Source organism: Aethalodelphis obliquidens, unplaced genomic scaffold (assembly GCF_003676395.1).
Source record: "Aethalodelphis obliquidens isolate GAN/ISIS:26980383/991018 unplaced genomic scaffold, ASM367639v1 scaffold14, whole genome shotgun sequence".
NCBI lineage: Eukaryota > Metazoa > Chordata > Mammalia > Artiodactyla > Delphinidae > Aethalodelphis > Aethalodelphis obliquidens.
In genome coordinates, this window is record NW_020837958.1 from 38,111,888 (window position 1) to 38,130,263 (window position 18,376).

Genomic DNA, 18,376 nt, shown 5'->3' on the forward strand with positions numbered 1-18,376 from the left:
CCTGATGTTTTGAAGCTTCAGGAGAGGAGAGCAGAGAGGGGGAACGCCTGGGGCTCAGCCACCTCTGAATGCCTGTCCCCAGACCCACGTCTCCTGCAGAAATAGTAAGTCCTTTGGCTATCTGCTCTGGGGCTGAGAAATGACCCTGGCCTAGAACACAGCCAGCAGCTGTAGGGAGAACAGTTGGAGGGATGACAGCAATCCTTGAAACGCAGGCCTGGGTTAGGGACCTGGGACGAGCCCAGGTGGAAGCTGGCAGTGGGAGGCTCCGTGGCCGATTTTAGAACTCAGTCCTGGAGGCTCGGAGCTCTGCTTCCCCCTCCTGCTGTTCGTGCCAAGACTGCTGCCCTTTCCCCACGGTGGAACAAGGGTCCTAGCATCCCCTCCTGAGCTCTGTTCTGCCAGGGTTTGGCTGCAGTTCCAGAGATGATTACCACTAGCTCTCTGTGATTTGGGAGGTAGGGACTGTGATTCTCCCTGTCTACAAAAGGCTGAAGCTGCTCTTCATTGCTGAGTAAGAGCAGAGCCCAGTCTTGAATCTGTAGGTGTCATACTCCTAACTGGTAAGTTATAGCACCTTACTCATTCTTACGCCCCTTGCACCTAGCATGGTAACTGGCAGAGAAGGCACTCAACAATATCTGGGGAGTGATGGATCTGGGAAGGTTGGTTATAAGAGGTCATGGGGAAGCTCAAGACTTCGTCCTGGTGTAGCATGATTCCCAGGGCTAGGGTGGGAGGGTCTGTCCATGGACCTGTGGAAGACCATAGGGGCTTTGCAGAGATTGAAGGGACACCGTGTGGACCACATGGTGTGTTCACCTTCCTGGTGCTTTTTGGCCCCACTGGTTGGGACCTGGTAAGCAGGTGGAGGGACAGATGAACTCCCTGAAGGCTCTAAGGCAAGTGTTACAGGGCCTGGCGCCAATTAGGAGTAGGATTGCCTGAGCCCATGCCCTGGCCAGCAGAGATGGTGTGCTCAATCGTCAGTCACCCAGCACCAGCCTAAGCCATGCAGAAGTCATCTCAAGCCAGGGTGGGGGGCGGTGTGTGGGGGGGGGGCGGTCACTCACTTTTTCCTAGATCTGATCACAGTGGGCATTTTATTTCCAATTCAGACCTTGGGCCCAGAAGTAGATGGAAGGGGTGACAGGGAGTGGAAGATATGCCTTGACTTACTTGGCCTAAGTCTTTTTTTTGTTTGCTGTACGTGGGCCTCTCACTGTTGTGGCCTCTCCCGTTGCAGAGCACAGGCTCCGGACGCGCGTGCTCAGCGGCCGTGGCTCACGGACGGGCCCAGCCGCTCCGCGGCATGTGGGATCTTCCCGGACCGGGGCACGAAGCCGCGTCCCCTGCATCGGCAGGCGGACTCTCAACCACTGCGCCACCAGGGAAGCCCTGGCCTAAGTCTTAAACGATCTTTACAGACCTGGGGGTTGCAGCAGAGCCTCCTGTTGGGACAGGTCAGAAAGTTATTTTGTGGTCCTGCAAGAGCTCATACCTTGCTTATATAGGGCTGTCTGGAGATCAGAACAGCCCTATGACCATATGTGGCCTACAGGTTCATTTATTGACTCAAAAAGTACTTCTGAAGACTTCCTCTTGGTTGGACAGAGTTTTGAGCCCTGGGAATACAGACAGAAATGGTCTTTTGCCCTCATGGAGCTTGTAGTTTAGTGGGGAAGGCAGGCAAACCAGTAGACACAAGCAACTAAAGGTGTAATGAAAGTTTGTGTTAAATTGTGAAGGAAATGAATGGAATGCATTAAATAAAATAGAGAGTGAAACGGTGTTAAATAGGGTGGGCGAAGAAGACCTCTTTGAGCAGTGACCTGCGGGTTGTTGCGGGGTGGGTAGGGAGTCAGCTGGGTTAAGAGAGGAGATAGAGATTTCCAGACAAAGGCGGAGCAGGTACAATGGTCCTGAGGGGTCAAGATCTTGGTGTGTTGGAGGATCTGAAAGGAGGCCGGGGTGATTGGAGAGTCAGGCCTGAGTTGGATCATTTAACTCAGGTAAAGTGTTTGGATTTGATTTGGAGTATAACAGTAAACCATGGAAAAGTTTAAGTGACAGGGATGAAAGGGATGCCTTACGGGATGAACTGGCAGCTGGACAGTGCTTCTGTGGGGTGGGAGGAGAAGTGAATCTGAAAAACAAAAGAAATTTAAACATCTCTAACTTGCTCCTCTTTAAGACTTTGGATGCCTTAAAATCATCTATAGTCTTGCAATTTTCTAGGTATGTCTGCTAAGAAAATAATTGGGCAAATGCCCAAAGAGGGTGTGTGTAGCAATGTGTATCAGAGCTTTATTTATAATAGAAAAAAAAAATCCCAGGGAAACCTAAATGACCATCAGCAGGGAATGGTTATATAAAGTTCTGCTTACACGTATAATGGAATTATATGCATCCTTTCAAAATGCCAAAGTCTGAGACACACTGTTAACAGAAAAAAAGTTAGTGTTTTTTTTTTTTTTGGTTTATTTTTGACTGCGCTGGGTCTTCGTTGCCGCTTGAGGGCTTCTCGTTGCAGTGGCTTCTCTTGTTGTGGACCACGGGCTCTAGGCGCACGGGCTTCAGTAGTTGCAGCATGTGGGCTCAGTAGTTGCGGCGCATGGGCTTAGTTGCTCCGCGGCATGTGGGATCTTCCCGGACCAGGGCTCAAACCCGCGTGCCCTTGCATTGGCAGGCAGACTTTTAACCCCTGTGCCACCAGGGAAGTCCCAGAAAAAAAGGTTTATAAAATCATACCTTTGTTTTAAAAAGGAAATTGCAAGAATAGAAAAAGACTGGAATAGACAAAATGTCAATATATAGTGGTGTTCTCTGGCTAGTAGAATTAAGACTGATTTTTATCTTCAAGAAAAAAGACTTTTAAGCTGGAGCATAATGTGGTCTCAGATATGTTTTTGAAGAGTACCATGGTTGCTACAAAGAACGTGTTATAGAGGGGCAGGAGAAGCAGAGAGGGAGAGGCTGTTTCAGTAATCAGATAAGAAATGATGGTGTTTGCACTCTTAGGTCTAATTAGGAAGTAGGAACAATAGAATTCAATATTTATTAAACACATACAGTGTTTCAGACCCTGCTCTAGGCACTGAAGATACAGCATTGAATAAAGCAGATAAAATCCTGGTCCTGTTCATTAAGGCAGGATGGTGAACAGTGCAGTGCTGGAGCTGGTTCATACTGGCCCACGAGGGCTCACTGTCAAATTTTCAGGAATTTTTTTTTTTTTTGGCTGTGCCACACCTTGTGGGATTTTAGTTCCCCGACCAGGGATTGAACCCAGGCCCTCTGCAGTGAGAGCTCGGAGTTCTAATCACTGGACCACCAGGGGATTCCCAAAATTTGCAGGAATTTTGACAACTGATTGTTGAAAACTCAGCCATTATTTAAAAATTAAATTATGTAAATTTAAAATTAAATTCATTTTATTAAAATCAAATATAATAAATACTCAAAACTCATCACTTCCTAATTATTTTACTGCATTTTACTATTACCTGTGCTCGCGGGCTTATTTATATGTGTCCTATCTGCAAGGTGGAAATACCACATAGTAAGTAGTATGTTACTGTGCCTTTCTTCTCAACTCCATGAGACGATGCAGCTTGAAGATGCTTGTTGGTAGCTTGAAGATGGCCGTGATAGGAGTATTTACACCACAGAAACTAATAAATGCTACAAATCAGGGCTTTTTCCCTTCTGGAAAGCTGGCTGTTAAACATGCACAAGACACCCCTTGAGAGGGTAAAGAGCACACCCCAGGGAGTCAGGCAGTCAGATCTTAATCATGGCTCTACCACTTGCTAATAATGGGCTTTGGCTAAGACACCAAAAGTCGGTTTCCCCATGTGTAACATGGGACTAATAATACAGTATATATTTTATTAAATCATACCAATAATATGATTTAATAAAATAATCCATGTTAAGTGTTTAGCACAATGCCAGGCACGTACATGTGCCCAACAGATATGAGCAAATTATTATTATAATTAGTTATTCATAGGGAAGCAAGAATAGACTATGCAGGAAGGTCCATTAGAAACAGAGCAAGAGAAAATCCTGGAGGAGTTGGTTGGGAGCAGCAAGCACTTTTTGGTACCTGGAGCTGTATCCCAATTCTTCTAAGCCCAGGGCAAGGGAGAATCCAGTCTCTGCTCCCTGGAGTACACAGCCACAGGCAGCAGGCCCAGCACAGGCAGCACTCAGTGGACCCAGAAGAAGTAAGTGAGGTCAGAGAACTCAGATGACAGCAGGGCAGGCTGTACACATCCATTCCAAGGGACAGTGGGTCAGTGTCCGGCTTAAATGTGGTCCCTGGCAATGCAGGGGAAAGCTCTGTCCATGAAGATGTTTGCAGGCCCATATTCAGACTGCCTTAGGGGCAAGCCAGAAAGCTGCTTGTTATGAGGATTGGGAAGGCTACATGGAAAAGGGGACGGTTGTATATTTCTGGGCTTGAATTCCCCAAGAAATCAAGCAAGAGACTGAGATCCCCACACCCGCTCTGGGCAGCAGAGATTTGCAGAGGGAGAGGACGTGGCACTAAGGCCCCACAGCCAGGCTGAGAAGAGCGAAGGAGGAAGGCTGTAGGGAGCCAGTTTCTGGGAGGAAAAACTCCGGGGCTGTGGCCTCTGGTCGAAGGGTGGGAGCGCACTGATCCCTTCGGCCTCCAGGGGGCGCTCAGGCCCAAGTATGGGCAAGCGCTTTGTCCTGAGCCGAAGCCAGAGCGCTGGGAAGGACTCAGGACAAGCAGAAACAGCCGTCTCAAGTGAGGAGAAGAGAAGCAAGGCCAGCCCTATCTTGGGCCCCCTGAGAACAGTTGCCTTGTGCCCTGTTACCAGCACCAGGATGGCCAACATATCCACAGCCTGGGTTCTCAAATGGCCTCTCAGCCCCTGCTCAGAATATGAGCTTCGACCTGAGCTGCCTGCCATGTAGAAGACTCTGTGCTAGTCTAGTCCCTGAGAGGCTGGGGGGATGGGAGTGGGCGGGAGGAAGGAGGAAGGCTTCCAATTATGGCATCTAAGCCACCTTAGGGTAGACAAGCAAATTAGGAAACACTGGAAAAGTGCCACAAATCACTCTTCTGCGACAGGTAGATAGGGGTGCCATGAAGGGGACCAGAGCTGTGTGGGAAAGAAGAGGCTGAGCTGAAAAACCGCCATCCAGTATATGTGCTGTCTCCCCTCAAAGAGCCCGGCTAGGGCACAGGGAGGCTGCTGCCTGGACCCGCAGGCCTGTGCGGGGCCCTGCCAGCACAACTATCGAAGACCCTCACTGTGGGTTTTCTGAGGGGTGTCCGGGACTCGGTGTGAACGCTTCCATCTCCCCAGGCAGGCTCAGTGAAATCTGCAGGACACGCAGACACAGTTCTGGAGCTAGAGACAGCTGTTGAGGGGTTTGCTGATGAAAGGTTCACAGGGTGCTCAAGCAGGGAGAATCCCAGGAAGGTTATATAAGGTTTGAGAGGCTAAAGAACAGGAGAGGGGGAGTCTGGGAGTAGCGGCCCCCAGTGCCCAGTGCCCAGCAGCTGGGGGGAAGCAGGTGCAGTCAGAGACGCCCTGCAGTGGGAGAAGGTGGGTGTCAGGTATGTGTTGAGGGAGCCGAGGCACTTTCCATATGGCCAAGGGCCTGGGGAGTCCAGCTTTGTTCACTAACCTAAGGGGAGGAATGCTGTTAACATGGCTGTCTCCACTGCAAGTCAGGAGAGGATGCTGAGGCTTTTGGCAGAGGCGTGATGACACGCTGTTCCAGAGGTCCCAGAAATCTCTGTCTTCCTGTTAGGAGGAATCTTCGCAGAGTAGATAAGGCAAGTGAGACCTTTGCTAAGGTTATATATGTCAAGGGCATCTGGGAGGGATCAGGGCTCCTTCAGGCTGGACTGGGGAACAGGGATCCTGGAACCTCAGCCTGGCCCAGAGCTGACTCTGCCCATATTTGTCTCCTGTAACTACATCTCAGATAGAAATGGGGCAGACTTTGGGAGTAGCCCCAGTGAGTGCCGAAGATAGCAGGTACCAGAGATAGCAGGGCTAAGAGGAGGAGAGGGATGTAGGGCAAGGACACTGGAGAGAGAAACAAGACCATAAGATGGTCAGTGCCAAGGAGACCTGGGACCCTTAGATCACAACATGCCTCCAAAGTAACACACCCCCAATCCTGATATTCTCCTTACCCCAGAAGCAGGAAAATTGTTAGCAATTTGGCTGCAACGTTAGTAACACTATGCAGTACTTGAAATTAACTTTTTTCATTCAACAAATATTTATTGAGCATCTATTACAGGCATACTTGTTTTTATTGCACTTCACAGATGTGGCATTGTTTTTACAGATTGAATGTTTGTGGCAACCCTGTGTTGAGCAAGTCTGTTGGCACCTTTTTTCCAACAGCAGCATTTGCTCAGTTCATGTCACTGTGTCACATTCTGGTAATTCTTGAAATATTTCAAACTTTTTCATTATTATTATATTTGTTATGGTGATCTGTGATATTACTGTTGTAAAAAGATTACAATTCCCTGAAGGCTCGGACAATGGTTAGCATTTTTAGCAATAAAGTATTTTTAAATTAAGGTATGTACATGTTTTTTAGACCTAATGCTATTACATACTTAATAAATTACAGTATAGTGTAAACATAACTTTTAAAAATTTTTTATTTTTTTTAAATTTATTTTATTTTTGGCTGAGTTGGGTCTTTTTTGCTGCACGTGGCCTTTCTCTAGTTGTGGCAAGCGGGAGCTACTCTTTGTTGCGGTGGGCATGCTTCTCACTGCGGTGGCTTCTCTTGTTGCAGAGCACGGGCTCTAGGCATGTGGGCTTCAGTAGTTGTGGCACGAGGGCTCAGTAGTTGTAGCTCGCAGGCTCTGGAGCGCAGGCTCAGTAGTTGTGGCTTGCAGGCTCTAGAGCGCAGGCTCAGTAGTTGTGGCGCACGGGCTTAGTTGCTCCACAGCATGTGGGATCTTCCCAGAGCAGAGATTGAACCCGTGTCTCCTGCATTGGCAGGCAGATTCTTAACCACTGTGCCACCAGGGAAGTCCCATGTAAACATAACTTTTATATGCACTGGGAAACCAAAAAATTTGTTTGACTCACTTTATTGCAATATTCACTTTATTGCAAGGGTCTGGAACAAACCTGAGATATCTCTGAGGTATGCCTGTACATGCCAGGTACTAGATGGAGAAAATGTAATGGTACAGGGACTGCCCTGGTGGTCCAGTGGTTAAGACTCTGCCCTTCCGATGCAAGTGGCACAGGTTCGATCCCTGGTTGGAGAACTAAGATCCCACATGCTGCGTGGTGTGGCAAAAATTTTTTTAAAAAATGTAATGGTACATAAAACAGGCAAATCAAAACAAGCAAAGAAACAAAGTACAAGCATGCAGAAGCGTAAGCGGACAGACAATAATTTCAAGTTTTATTAAGTAACAAAGGAAACAAGTGAGAGTCTGAAATAGCTAGAAGGGGTGGTCAAGAAAGGCTTCATTGAGAGGATAACATTTAAGCAAGAATCAACTGTAAATATTGTGAAACCCCAGTACAGTTCTATTTATTCTGTGATAGGTAAACAAAACACTTTCCCCTTAAGGTGGAAACTACGGAGAAAGTCTAATTACTAGTAGGTCTCTCTGGAAGAGAGACACCTCTTCCTGCACCATTACTGTCAGCCCTTCCCTCCCAGGTGAGTTTTGCAAAGCTCTTTGTCAATGGGGGTGGGGGCTAGGGTGGAACTTGGACTTTTGGCAACAGTGAAATATTATTGACCCATCAAGTGTAAAGCTAAAGAGGCTGGGGAATGCCCCCAAAAGGCCCCTGATGGAGCTTGGAAGAAGCTGTTCTCTGAGCAGTTCTAAGTGTGTTAGTGTATGTGTGTGGTTACTCAGTATATGTAAGTGTCAGTGTCCTTAGGGGTCTCAGAGCTGGGCACGGCACCGTACACAAATATTTTCCTTTCCTCTTCTCTCCTCCTGCATTGTTGAGGTAAATCCAACCACAGAAAGGTGGCCCTCAATCAATCTACCCCCTTTCCCGACCTTATGGGCACTCAGACCCATCACCAAGGTGAAGAGAGTCACAGTCGAACACCAGTGGGCTGGGCTAGTCACTGCTCAAAAGTCACTGAAGGGGGATGGCCCTCCTGCCGGGAAGAGTTAGTCTTGGACTCAGATTTCTGTCCAGACCCTGACCTTATTTGCACTGATGTAATCAGCCAATATTGGCATAGCCCTGAGAGATCTCATTCCCAGCAGGCTTGGAGGTGGGGTGGTGCTGCTGCCATGCCTATATAGGGGCTCATCCAGGGGCCCAGAACTGTCCTGTGGCCTCTCCAGCTCATCATGGCTCGGGCACTGGGAACACCAGTTGTACCGTGGTTGTTGGGCTTGTGCTGGTCTCTGGCTAACGCCCATCCTCTTTCTCTGTGAGTGAAGCCGGGGCTGGAGGAGGACCGGGCTCCAGATTAAGAGTGGGCTAGGGGGCTTCCCTGGTGGCGCAGTGGTGGAGCGTCCGCCTGCCAATGCGGGGCACACGGGTTTGTGCCCCGGTCCGGGAAGATTCCACATGCCGCGGAGCGGCTGGGCCCATGAGCCACGGCCGCTGAGCCTGCGCGTCCGGAGCCCATGCTCCGCAACGGGAGAGGCCACAACAGTGAGAGGCCCGCGTACCGCAAAAAAAGAAAAAAGAAAAAAAAAAAAAAGAGTGGGCTAGGGTCAGTTTTTAGGTCTGGGGCAAGTCTGGGGTCAGGAGCTAAAGGAGAGGGATTGGACCCTGTGGAGCCAGACATCTCCGTGTCTTCTCTCTAGGGCTAATGCCCCTAGGCATGGAGCTGAACGTGGGAATGCAACCAAGTTGGACCCCGATGTGATCGGTGAGACCCTGACTTCCTGAGTCTATCTGTCTAGCTGTGTCTCTGCGCTGTATCATCTGACTGGCCTTTTATTTGCTATCGCCCCACCTCCTTCCCAGAACGCTGCTCGGATGGCTGGGGCTTTGATGCTACTACCCTGGATGAGCATGGGACTATGCTGTTTTTTAAAGGTAGGAGGGGCTGGGATTGGGGCATTTGGGACCTCAGACTTGGTCCCCTTCATCGAGGGTGTATCCATCTGCGGGAGATCGTAGGAATTATCTGAGAGTATCACCCATAGCTTCTTTGTAACTAGCTCAGTAGGCCAAAAGTTTGTTCCGTGTCCCTCAGTGAGTGTGCGTTTTGCAGGGGAGTTCGTGTGGAAGGGTCAAGACTGGACTCGGGAGTTAATCTCAGAGAGGTGGAAGGATGTCCCCGGCCCCGTGGATGCTGCATTCCGCCATGGTCATGACAGAGTCTTTCTGATCAAGGTACGGCTGGGCCAAGGTCACGGCCAGGCCAGGAAGTGCTGGAATCAACACTAGAGACCCTCCGCCAAGTGGCCCTGGCATGGAGCCCTTACCAACAGGTTCCAGGTTTCCTCCCCCTGCGCCTGCCTTTTCTGAGAAAGCTCAGGCTAGGGGAGTCGGTGTGCACGCGGGCCTGGGAAGCACAACAGCCAGTGGCTCTTCCTCAGTCCTAATCTGCGTCCACACCTCTCTGCTACTCCTCAATCTGTCCACCATCCTTTCCTTCCGGGAAATTTCTTCCCTTGCTTCCACGACCCTGCGTCAAGTCTTCTTCCTGTGGTTGCCAGGTTGTTCACAACACAGTGGTACCTGGCCGAGGGGCAAGTGGAGGATGAGATCCAGCCCACTGTGCTTGTCAAGTCCCAGGCCTTGGCCCAGCCTGTGTCTGCTCCTAGCACCTTCCCCTGACTCGCACAAGGATGCTGTGTGGTCGGGGCGGCCCTCGCTACCAGCTTTGTTTTCCCTCCTGCCTCTTTTCCTGCTCTTCTCAGGCTTCTCATCCTGGGCCACGCCTTGAATGTTTCTTGGGGATCCTCCCCAGCCCTTCCATACACCCTGCCTGGGTGATCTCAACCACTGCCACGGCTCTGAGTTCTCTCCACGTTGTGGACCCCAGATCTGGATCTCTCCTCGGAGCTCCAGACATCTCTTTCTGATTTCCAGGCTGACATCTTCAACTTAGACGTTCCGTAGGCACCTCAGATTCAGCATCCCCCAAACGGAGCTCAGTATCTTCTGTACAAATTCACCCCTCCTCCTGAGTTCCCTGTTTCAGCAAATGGTACCACCACGTGCTGATTCCTGCAAGCCAGGTGCACATGGGTCTTGAGACCTGGACCCTGGTTATCTCTACAGGTTTATCTCCTCCTCCACCACATTCACTGTGTGCCAGCCACATGAGCATGCTGTGTACATGCTACTCCCTCTGCTGATAACGCCCAGTCCACACTTGTCTACCTGGAATATTCCTGCTCAGTTTTTAACTCTTGGCCCAAATGCCTCCTCCTCTGTGCAGCCTTCCAGGAATTCTCTAGGTTGACTTAGGTATTCCCCCTTTATTCCCAGTGCACTTCACATGCCTCCACCTTGGGGCTCACATGGCTAGGATTGTAGGATCCTTTCTGCTTTTGTACAGTGAACTCCTTGAAGGCAGAGACAGAGTCTTGCCACCCCTTTATCCCCAGTGCCTCTCACAATGCCTGGCATATGGTAAGTCATTCAGCAACTGTTTCTTGAGTGAATAAATGAACAAATGAATGTATGAATGGATGGATGATTGCAGGATGACTATTTGTGGATGTGTTTGCCAAAACCAGTGGTATTGCAGATAATTGTGCCATGGGAGTATCTGGTTGTACATAGACAGTTGTGTGTGGTACAGTAACAGTGATGGGATTTGCACAAACTGAAGTTGTGCAAGGGGACAGCACACTGTTGTCCACAGATGGACTGAGAGTGTGTGGGACTGCAGAAGGATATTATGTAAGTGCAATAGATCAAAGATGTGTGGGACGGCAGAGTGGCAGTATCTGGCGTGCACACTAAAAATAGCATGTTTTTGCATGCAGGGGGACAGAGTCTGGGTATACCCTCATTATAAGAAGGAATATCCGAAGTTGCTCCAAGAGGAGTTTCCTGGAATCCCATCCCCAGTGGATGCAGCTGTGGAATGTCACACTGCAGAATGCAGAAGTGAGGGTGTCTTGTTCTTCCAAGGTCAGTCCAGGCTGGAATAAGAGAGCCTGGGGTAGTGGTAGGTTGGTGGTTATAGAGGTAGTGGTAGGGATGGTGGTGGTGGTGGAACCACTATATGGTTTCCTGATGAAGGGAAGGAGTAGAGAAGCCAATTATGGTCTAGTGGTCAAGTAGGGGAAGGAGGGGAAGTCATCCTGGAGAAGGTAACTGGGTGTAATTCTGCTAAAAGTCCCTCATTGTCCCCCATGACCCTTAGGACAAATCTAGGTTCCTTAGTTTTACATACAAGGTTCTCCATGACCAAGTCCCTATTGATCCTCCAGCCTTGAGTCTCATCAAACGCTTACCTTGAACATGAAGCCCCAGAAACGCTATGCTGTTCCCTGTACACCCAATTTGCTTCATGCTTTAGACTTTTGTTTCTGGAGTTACATCTCCCCATCTTGTCTGCCTTGTAACTCCTCCTTCAGATTTTAGTTTAAGTATCACCTTCTCTGGAAAGCTTTCCCTGACTCGTCCCACCGCCCTTGCTGAGCTGATCACGTGTACTTTGCTGCTCCATTTTATTGTATGATTACTTTCCTCAACTGTTTCCCTGCTGGGCTGTGAGCTCCACGTGATGGGGACCATATCTGGTCCATCCTGGGGCCAGTACAAACACAAGGGAAGGCACAGCCCGGCCTCACTGAATGCTTGTTGGTTGATTGGACAAAGGCAACCGCACGTGGTTCTGGGACTTCACTACAAAAACCAAAAAGGAACGTTCCTGGCAGGCTGTTGGCAACTGTTCTTCTGCCATGCGATGGCTCAGCCGCTACTACTGCTTCCGGGGTAACCAATTCCTGCGCTTCAACCCTGTCACGGGAATGGTGTTTCCTAAATACCCTCTGGATGTCCGAGACTACTTTATGCCCTGCCCTGGCAGAGGTGAGAAAGCCCAAGCCCTGGGACCTCCTGGAATTTGTCCACCTTCCCTGAGTTCGCGGACCCCACATAAGCCAGCTCCTACCTTCACCCTGTGGAATGACACCTTGGCCCTTGCCCTAGCTCCACTTCCATTCTGGCTCTCCCCAGCTGTCCTCATATGGGGACAACCTGCACCCCCAATAACCCCAGCCATCTCTTCCACCTCGGAACTCATTCTGACCTCTTGCCTTCCTGTGTTCCCCCTCACCCATTTCTCCCCCAAGGCCATGCACACGGGAACGCGACTCGCCATGGGGATAAACGCTGTAGCCCAGATCTAGTCTTGTCTGCACTGCTGTCTGACAAACACGGTGCCACCTATGCCTTCAGTGGTAAGAGATGCCCTCCAACTCCCCCATCTCTGCCCTCCATACCTCCCGTCTCTTTCACGTGTGTCTCCCATCTCTGGCACATTTCCTCCATTTTCATCACTGTGCCCCATATTTTGTCCCGTCGGCCCCCATCCTTACACGCTATCACGCCCCTTTTCGCCCCTCACTTCGTCCGATGCATATGGTTCAACCTGTCTCTCATCGCTGAGGCCTCTAGCTTCACCTGTCTGCCTCCCAGTACTATCTGTTGGTACATAGGGACCTCCTGGCCCCATGACTCCTCGTATTCTCTTTGCTCTTGCACGTCTCGCAGGGTCCTCTGGCCCTCCCCACCTTGAGCTTCTCATCAGGAGCTCCATCTTGTTCCAGGTGCCTGGTTCCTATGTGCAGGCCTCTGGGCACAGCATTACCTGGGGATGAGATGTTCCCATTGCTGAGAACCAGCCAACAACTGTTCAGTCCCTTAGACCTTTAGGCAATAGTTTCACCAGCCTGAAGAGATTTCTCCTCTGAGTGACCAGGAGAAACCCCTCTCCCCAGACCTGTGCCATTAAAAACCATCTGATGATACCTAAGGATGTTCTGGGGCTAGTCAGACAGGTAGTGATAAGTCTTGATCTATACTTGAGGACAGCTCCAAGAGAAGGAGTGACCTACCACATTACACTCAGCCTAAGATATATGTATGATCAGACACAAATGTAAAATAGTGGTGAGAATACAGAAGAGTGAAAATCCTTTCTTGCTCCTAATCCCTGAATAAATCTGATCAGATATGACTACGAAGCTATAATGAAAAACACACAGCTGCAAGGAGAGCATATGCCCACAGCAGGAATGCATGCTGTAATGAGAACGTGCCTCCGTGATGAAACACACACCTGTAGTGAAAAGGTAGACCTATGCTGAGAATATATGCCAGAGTAAGAACACAAAAGTGTCACAAGAACATGCAGCTATGGTGAGAGCGAGGCACCACGGGGAGGACACATACACAAAGCGAAATAGCAATGCTTACAGAGATAGAGAGATAAACAGACAGAGAGAGATATGGAGATAGAGACGCTAAGAAAATAGGGCCACAGGGACCACACAGAGATGTAGAGAGAACACCCAGCCATGGAGAGATCACGGAACCTCAAGACCATGTGTCCATAAGTAGAATGCAGCTGAATTCCTAAATCAGGAGTATTAGAGATGTTCTATAGCTGTTGAGAGAACATTGTTATGTTAAAAATACCCAGCTGAGGTGGGAACGCACTATCTTGGTGAAAACACCAGTGTGACCCAGCCACTCAGCACAGGGCTGGTCCTCTCCTCTCCCTTATTGATAAATCTCTTGTCTGTACCTCATAGCTGCTAATCCATTCTTTCTGTTTTGTCACTACTTCGGCTCGCACAGGGACCGTCACGCCCTCTCTACTTTCTCTCTAGTCAGGATCTTTCAGCCTCAGATCCGACTGATAACTGCCTTGGCTCTTTTTCCTACTTGGATTTCCAGAGAGAGAATGGGACTGGCTCAGCCCATATTTTTATTCCAGACCACATTCGAGTGGCCGCTGGTCGGCCTCTGCATCGACTTCTAATGGACTGGGGGCTCAGCACTTACTTCCTCTGCACAAAATGCAGCGCAGCTCTGATTCTCCAAATAGGGGCCACGAGCAGGGTAGTTTCAGCAGGAGGGGAAGGTGGATATGTAGTTACTGTGACTTGCCCAGTTAATACCCATAAGGAGAACTTGTGGTTGCATTGGGAATACCAGCTATTTTTCGAGCACCGAAAAATAATCGAGCACCTGATAGGCACTGGGCATTTTTTCTAGGCACTGAGATACAGTCGTGAACATGGCAGATGAGACACCTGCCTTCAGAGAGCCTGCTAGACGGAGAGAGGACAGTAAAAAAGAGAAAGTGAAAGAGAATACTTTCAGGCAGTGTTAACAGCTGTGATGTGTTCTGGGAACATCAGAATGCTTCTTATTCTCAAATACCATTTGAAGCTAGAATAAATGAATGTATGAGTCGTTGATGTTTTAAAATATAAAATAAAAGAATGTTAAGTGTCCCCAAAAAGCTGTGAAAAAAATAAGACAGGATAATGGGATAGAGGTGAAGAGAATTAGGGGCCCCTTCACTGAAGAGACGATTTTTGAGCTGAGATTTCAGTGATCAAAAGGAATTAGCCACATAAAGCACTGGAGGAGAAGCATTTTAGGGAGGGTAGACAGCAAATACTTCGGGGAGGCAAGAAAGGAGGCCAGTGTGGCTGACACGCTGAGAAGGAGCCAGGTAAGTGGCTTGAAAAGAGGGAGGCAGGGGTCAGATGACATGGGCCTGGTAAGGATTTTCAACTGTAAAAGGAAGCCGGGAAGGGCTCTTGATCAGAGCTGTGATATGTTCTGGCTTATTTTTTAAGCATCTGTCTTTTTATCTTACTTATTTATTTATTTAATTTATTTATGGCTGCGTTGGGTCTTCATTGCTGTGTGCTGGCTTTCTCTAGCTGGTGGCGAGCGGGGGCTACTCTTCGTTGCGGTGCGCAGGCTTCTCATTGCGGTGGCTTCTCTTGTGGCGGAGCACGGGTCCTAGGGTGCGCAGGCTTCAGTAGTTGTGGCACGCTGGCTTCAGAAGTTGTGGCTCGCGGGCTCTAGAGCGCAGGCTCAGTAGTTGTGGCATACGGGCTTAGTTGCTTCGTGGCATGTGGGATCTTCCCGGACCAGGGCTCAAATCCGTGTCCCCTGCATTGGCAGGCGGATTCTTAACCACTGCGCCACCAGGGAAGCCCATGACTTATTTTTTTTAAAAGATCATCCTGGCTTCTTGTGGAATATAAGTCACAGAGGTACAATTGTGTAAGCAGGGAATCCAGCAAGGAGTTCTTGCAGCTGTCTGGATTAGAGGTGATGACAGCTTGGACTGGGATAACAGCAGCAGAGGTGGTGAGGGGTCATCGCGACGTATTCTGGAAGTCGGGCCCATAGCATCTAACCAATGCCTTGGGTATTGATCGGAGTGGGGAAGGGGAAAGAGAGGTTTCAAGAATGACTTGGCTTTTAGGGACTGGGAAACTAGGTGACTGGTGGTTTCTTTTTCTAAAATTGGGAAAGACTAGGGAAGGAGGTGTGTGTGTGTGTGTGTGTGTGTGTTTGGTGGGGGCAGAAATAAGTTTGGACACATTAGGGTTTTGGTGTCTAATGGTCCCAAATGCACAGGTCAGGTAGGCAGCTGAGTTTGCGCCTGACACTCAAAGAAGCAGTCCATCAGATCCAAAGGGAACAGATCAAAAGTCATCAGTATATAGGTGGTGTTTAAAGCCTTGGACTAGGTGAAATCACGAAGAGAGTGAGTATACATAGAGCAGAGGTCCCAACTGGGGGATTCCAATAATAGATATCAGGCTGAAGAGGAGTCAGAAAGTTAAGAAGAACCCTGGAAGAGTCTGGAATCACAGAGCCAAGATCCAAAAAAGATATTTAAAGAAGGGACCTGTGAGCAGTCAAATGCCACTGAGAGGTAGAGTAAGATGTAGACATTAGATTTGGCAAGTTGGAGGATACTAGTGACCTTGAAAAGAGAAATCTCAATGGCAAAGGGAAACAGGAATGTAAGTGAAGTGGGCTGAGGAAGCAAAGGTAAATGAGAGTTTAGACAATTCCTCTAATAAGCTGTTATGAAAAGGGGAGAGGAAAATTAGGGTGCTGGTCTGGCTACTCCCTCCGTATCCTACCATCTCAAGGGATTAGAGAACACAGCCAGCGTGAGAACGCCTAGGGGAAGCTTGCTGCGCTGCTTCCCTTTGAACTCCTGGCCACTGTCTCACTGTAGCATCTCTGCACACAGACATCTGAGATGCATAAGGAGACCCCACTGAACCCCATGACGGACGTTGGCCTTACCTGGCAACTTGGCCACTGTTCTCCAAGCTCGCCCTTCCGTCAGGCCCCTACTGACTCCGATTCCAATTAGGTCACAATGCCCAACTTTGCCAACCAAGTCTTCCTCAGCTCCTCACATGGCCTCTTCCCTCTTGGCCTCTGGATGCATTCTTTCCTCCCTCTCGAGACTCACCCCTGCCTCTGTCACTTGCCTCTTCACTGCCTGGCCTTTTACCACCAGTACTAGAGGTACCTCTGCTACCCCACAGGATCCCACTACTGGCGTCTGGACACCAGCCAGGACGGGTGGCATAGCTGGCCCATTGAGCATCTGTGGCCCCATGGTCCTTCAACAGTGGATACTGCCTTTTCCTGGGATGATAAGCTCTATCTGATCCAGGTGTGTGTTGGGAGTGACGCATGAGGTGGAGACTGGGAAAATACCCAGCTCTGTGCTGATTAATGTCCTTTGTCCTCCAGGGCACCCAGGTATATATCTTCCTGACAAAGGGAGGCTATATCCTAGTAGATGGTTATCCAAAGCGGCTGGAGAAGGAATTCGGGAGCCCTCATGGGATCAACCTTGATACTGTGGATGCAGCCTTTACCTGTCCTGGGTCTTCTCGCCTCCACATCATGGCAGGTGAGGGGTGTCGGGCGCTGAGGGGGGGCCTGTTCTGCTACTTCTCCGTGGCACAGATCCCCGTCATGGCGTGAGAAGAGCCAGGTCAGGATCCCCATGACGTGGAAGCCATGTTATGTCCGGTGTTTCTTCCCAGGACGGCGGCTGTGGTGGCTGGACCTGAAGTTAGGAGCTCAAGCCACGTGGACAGAGCTTCCTTGGCCCCATGAAAAGGTTGACACGGTCCTGTGTACGGAAAAGTCTCTGGGCCCCAGCTCGTGTTCCGCCAATGGTCTCGGCTTGTACCTCGTCCAAGGCCCCAATTTGTACTGCTACGGAGACGTGGAGAAATTGAATGTGGTCAAGGCCCTTCCCCAGCCCCAGAAAGTAAACAGCCTCCTGGGTTGCCCTCACTGACAGCGCTGCTGATGTGAGGCTGGCCCAGCTCCTTCTCCTGGTTTTCCTTACAATAAAGCCAGAGTGCTCCCTCGCTTGGATCAAAGGGCCCTGGTTGTGGAACAATCTCCCTTCTTTCTTTGAGTTGAGCAGCTCGTAACCTCTCTTTGGAGGCTCTTAAATAGGCTGTGGGAGACCAGGGAGGGGAGGGCTCAGGGACAGACCTCATTTCTGCACAGGTGATTCCTGAACCCCGGTCATAAACTGACTTCTTCCAGACTACTGAGACAGAGAGGGAAACAGAGGAACAAAAGTAGAGAAAGGAAGCCCTGTGTCTACCCAGCACGTAAGAGGCAGAGCAGGGACTCTGCCCCCACCTGCTAATAACTGACCACAGCTTGGCCCCAGGACATTGGGAAAATAGGGCTGGAGGCGGCTACGTTTGTGCAAAGTGGGTTGGCTCGGTGCTGCCACGGAGGGCCGTGGGGGCCCTCAAATTGTAGGTCCAGGGGGTTCAGGGAGCATCACTCCAGAAGACAAGTCTTTGGTTGCTATGAGTTAGGCATAACAAGTGGAATGAAAACAGAGTGTTTTCACTCACCTGAGGCAAGCTGGGGAAAGGGGAGGAAGCCTGATTCGGGGAGGTGGCACCATGAAACACATTTGCAAAATGTCACACAGCCCTTGGGGGGTCCTGCTGGCTAAGTCCCCTGGGTATCTGCACCATCTAGGCCAGCAAATGTCGTCTGGGTGGAGGTTGCAGTGGTTTGTTCTTTTCAGGTCATAAGCTGACCAAGGCTTTAGGCTCCAAACTTACTGACAACCATTTGACTGGGGATTGGCCTGGACTATAGACAACTGGGTCTCAGGTGAGACCCTTTTCCTCCTCTACGTTTCCAACCCACCTGAGCTTGAAAGTTTGTTTGTTTTAGGCTCAAAAAAATAGCCTCAGACTCTAGCAGAGGGCCCTCATTCTGAGCTTCCATATCTTAGCCTCAGTGACTTCTTCCATAAAATGGGTATAATACTAGACACCTCCCAGTGACAATGAGTATGGATGGACTCAACCCATCTCTTGGATTCCCTCCAGAAGGGGCCT

General features: G+C 49.7%; 1 protein-coding gene across 1 annotated transcript; it reads left to right on the forward strand.

The window, feature by feature from the left end:
* The first annotated feature begins 7,623 nt into the window (after positions 1–7,623).
* Positions 7,624–18,201, forward strand: HPX (hemopexin). Its single transcript, XM_027114550.1, has 10 exons — positions 7,624–8,436; positions 8,819–8,876; positions 8,918–9,053; positions 9,232–9,353; positions 10,961–11,108; positions 11,802–12,014; positions 12,278–12,385; positions 16,529–16,659; positions 16,740–16,902; positions 17,039–18,201. The coding sequence occupies exons 1-10, from the start codon at positions 8,354–8,356 to the stop codon at positions 17,296–17,298; spliced, it is 1,422 nt and encodes a 473-aa protein (XP_026970351.1). The 5' UTR covers positions 7,624–8,353; the 3' UTR covers positions 17,299–18,201.
* Positions 18,202–18,376: the final 175 nt, after the last annotated feature.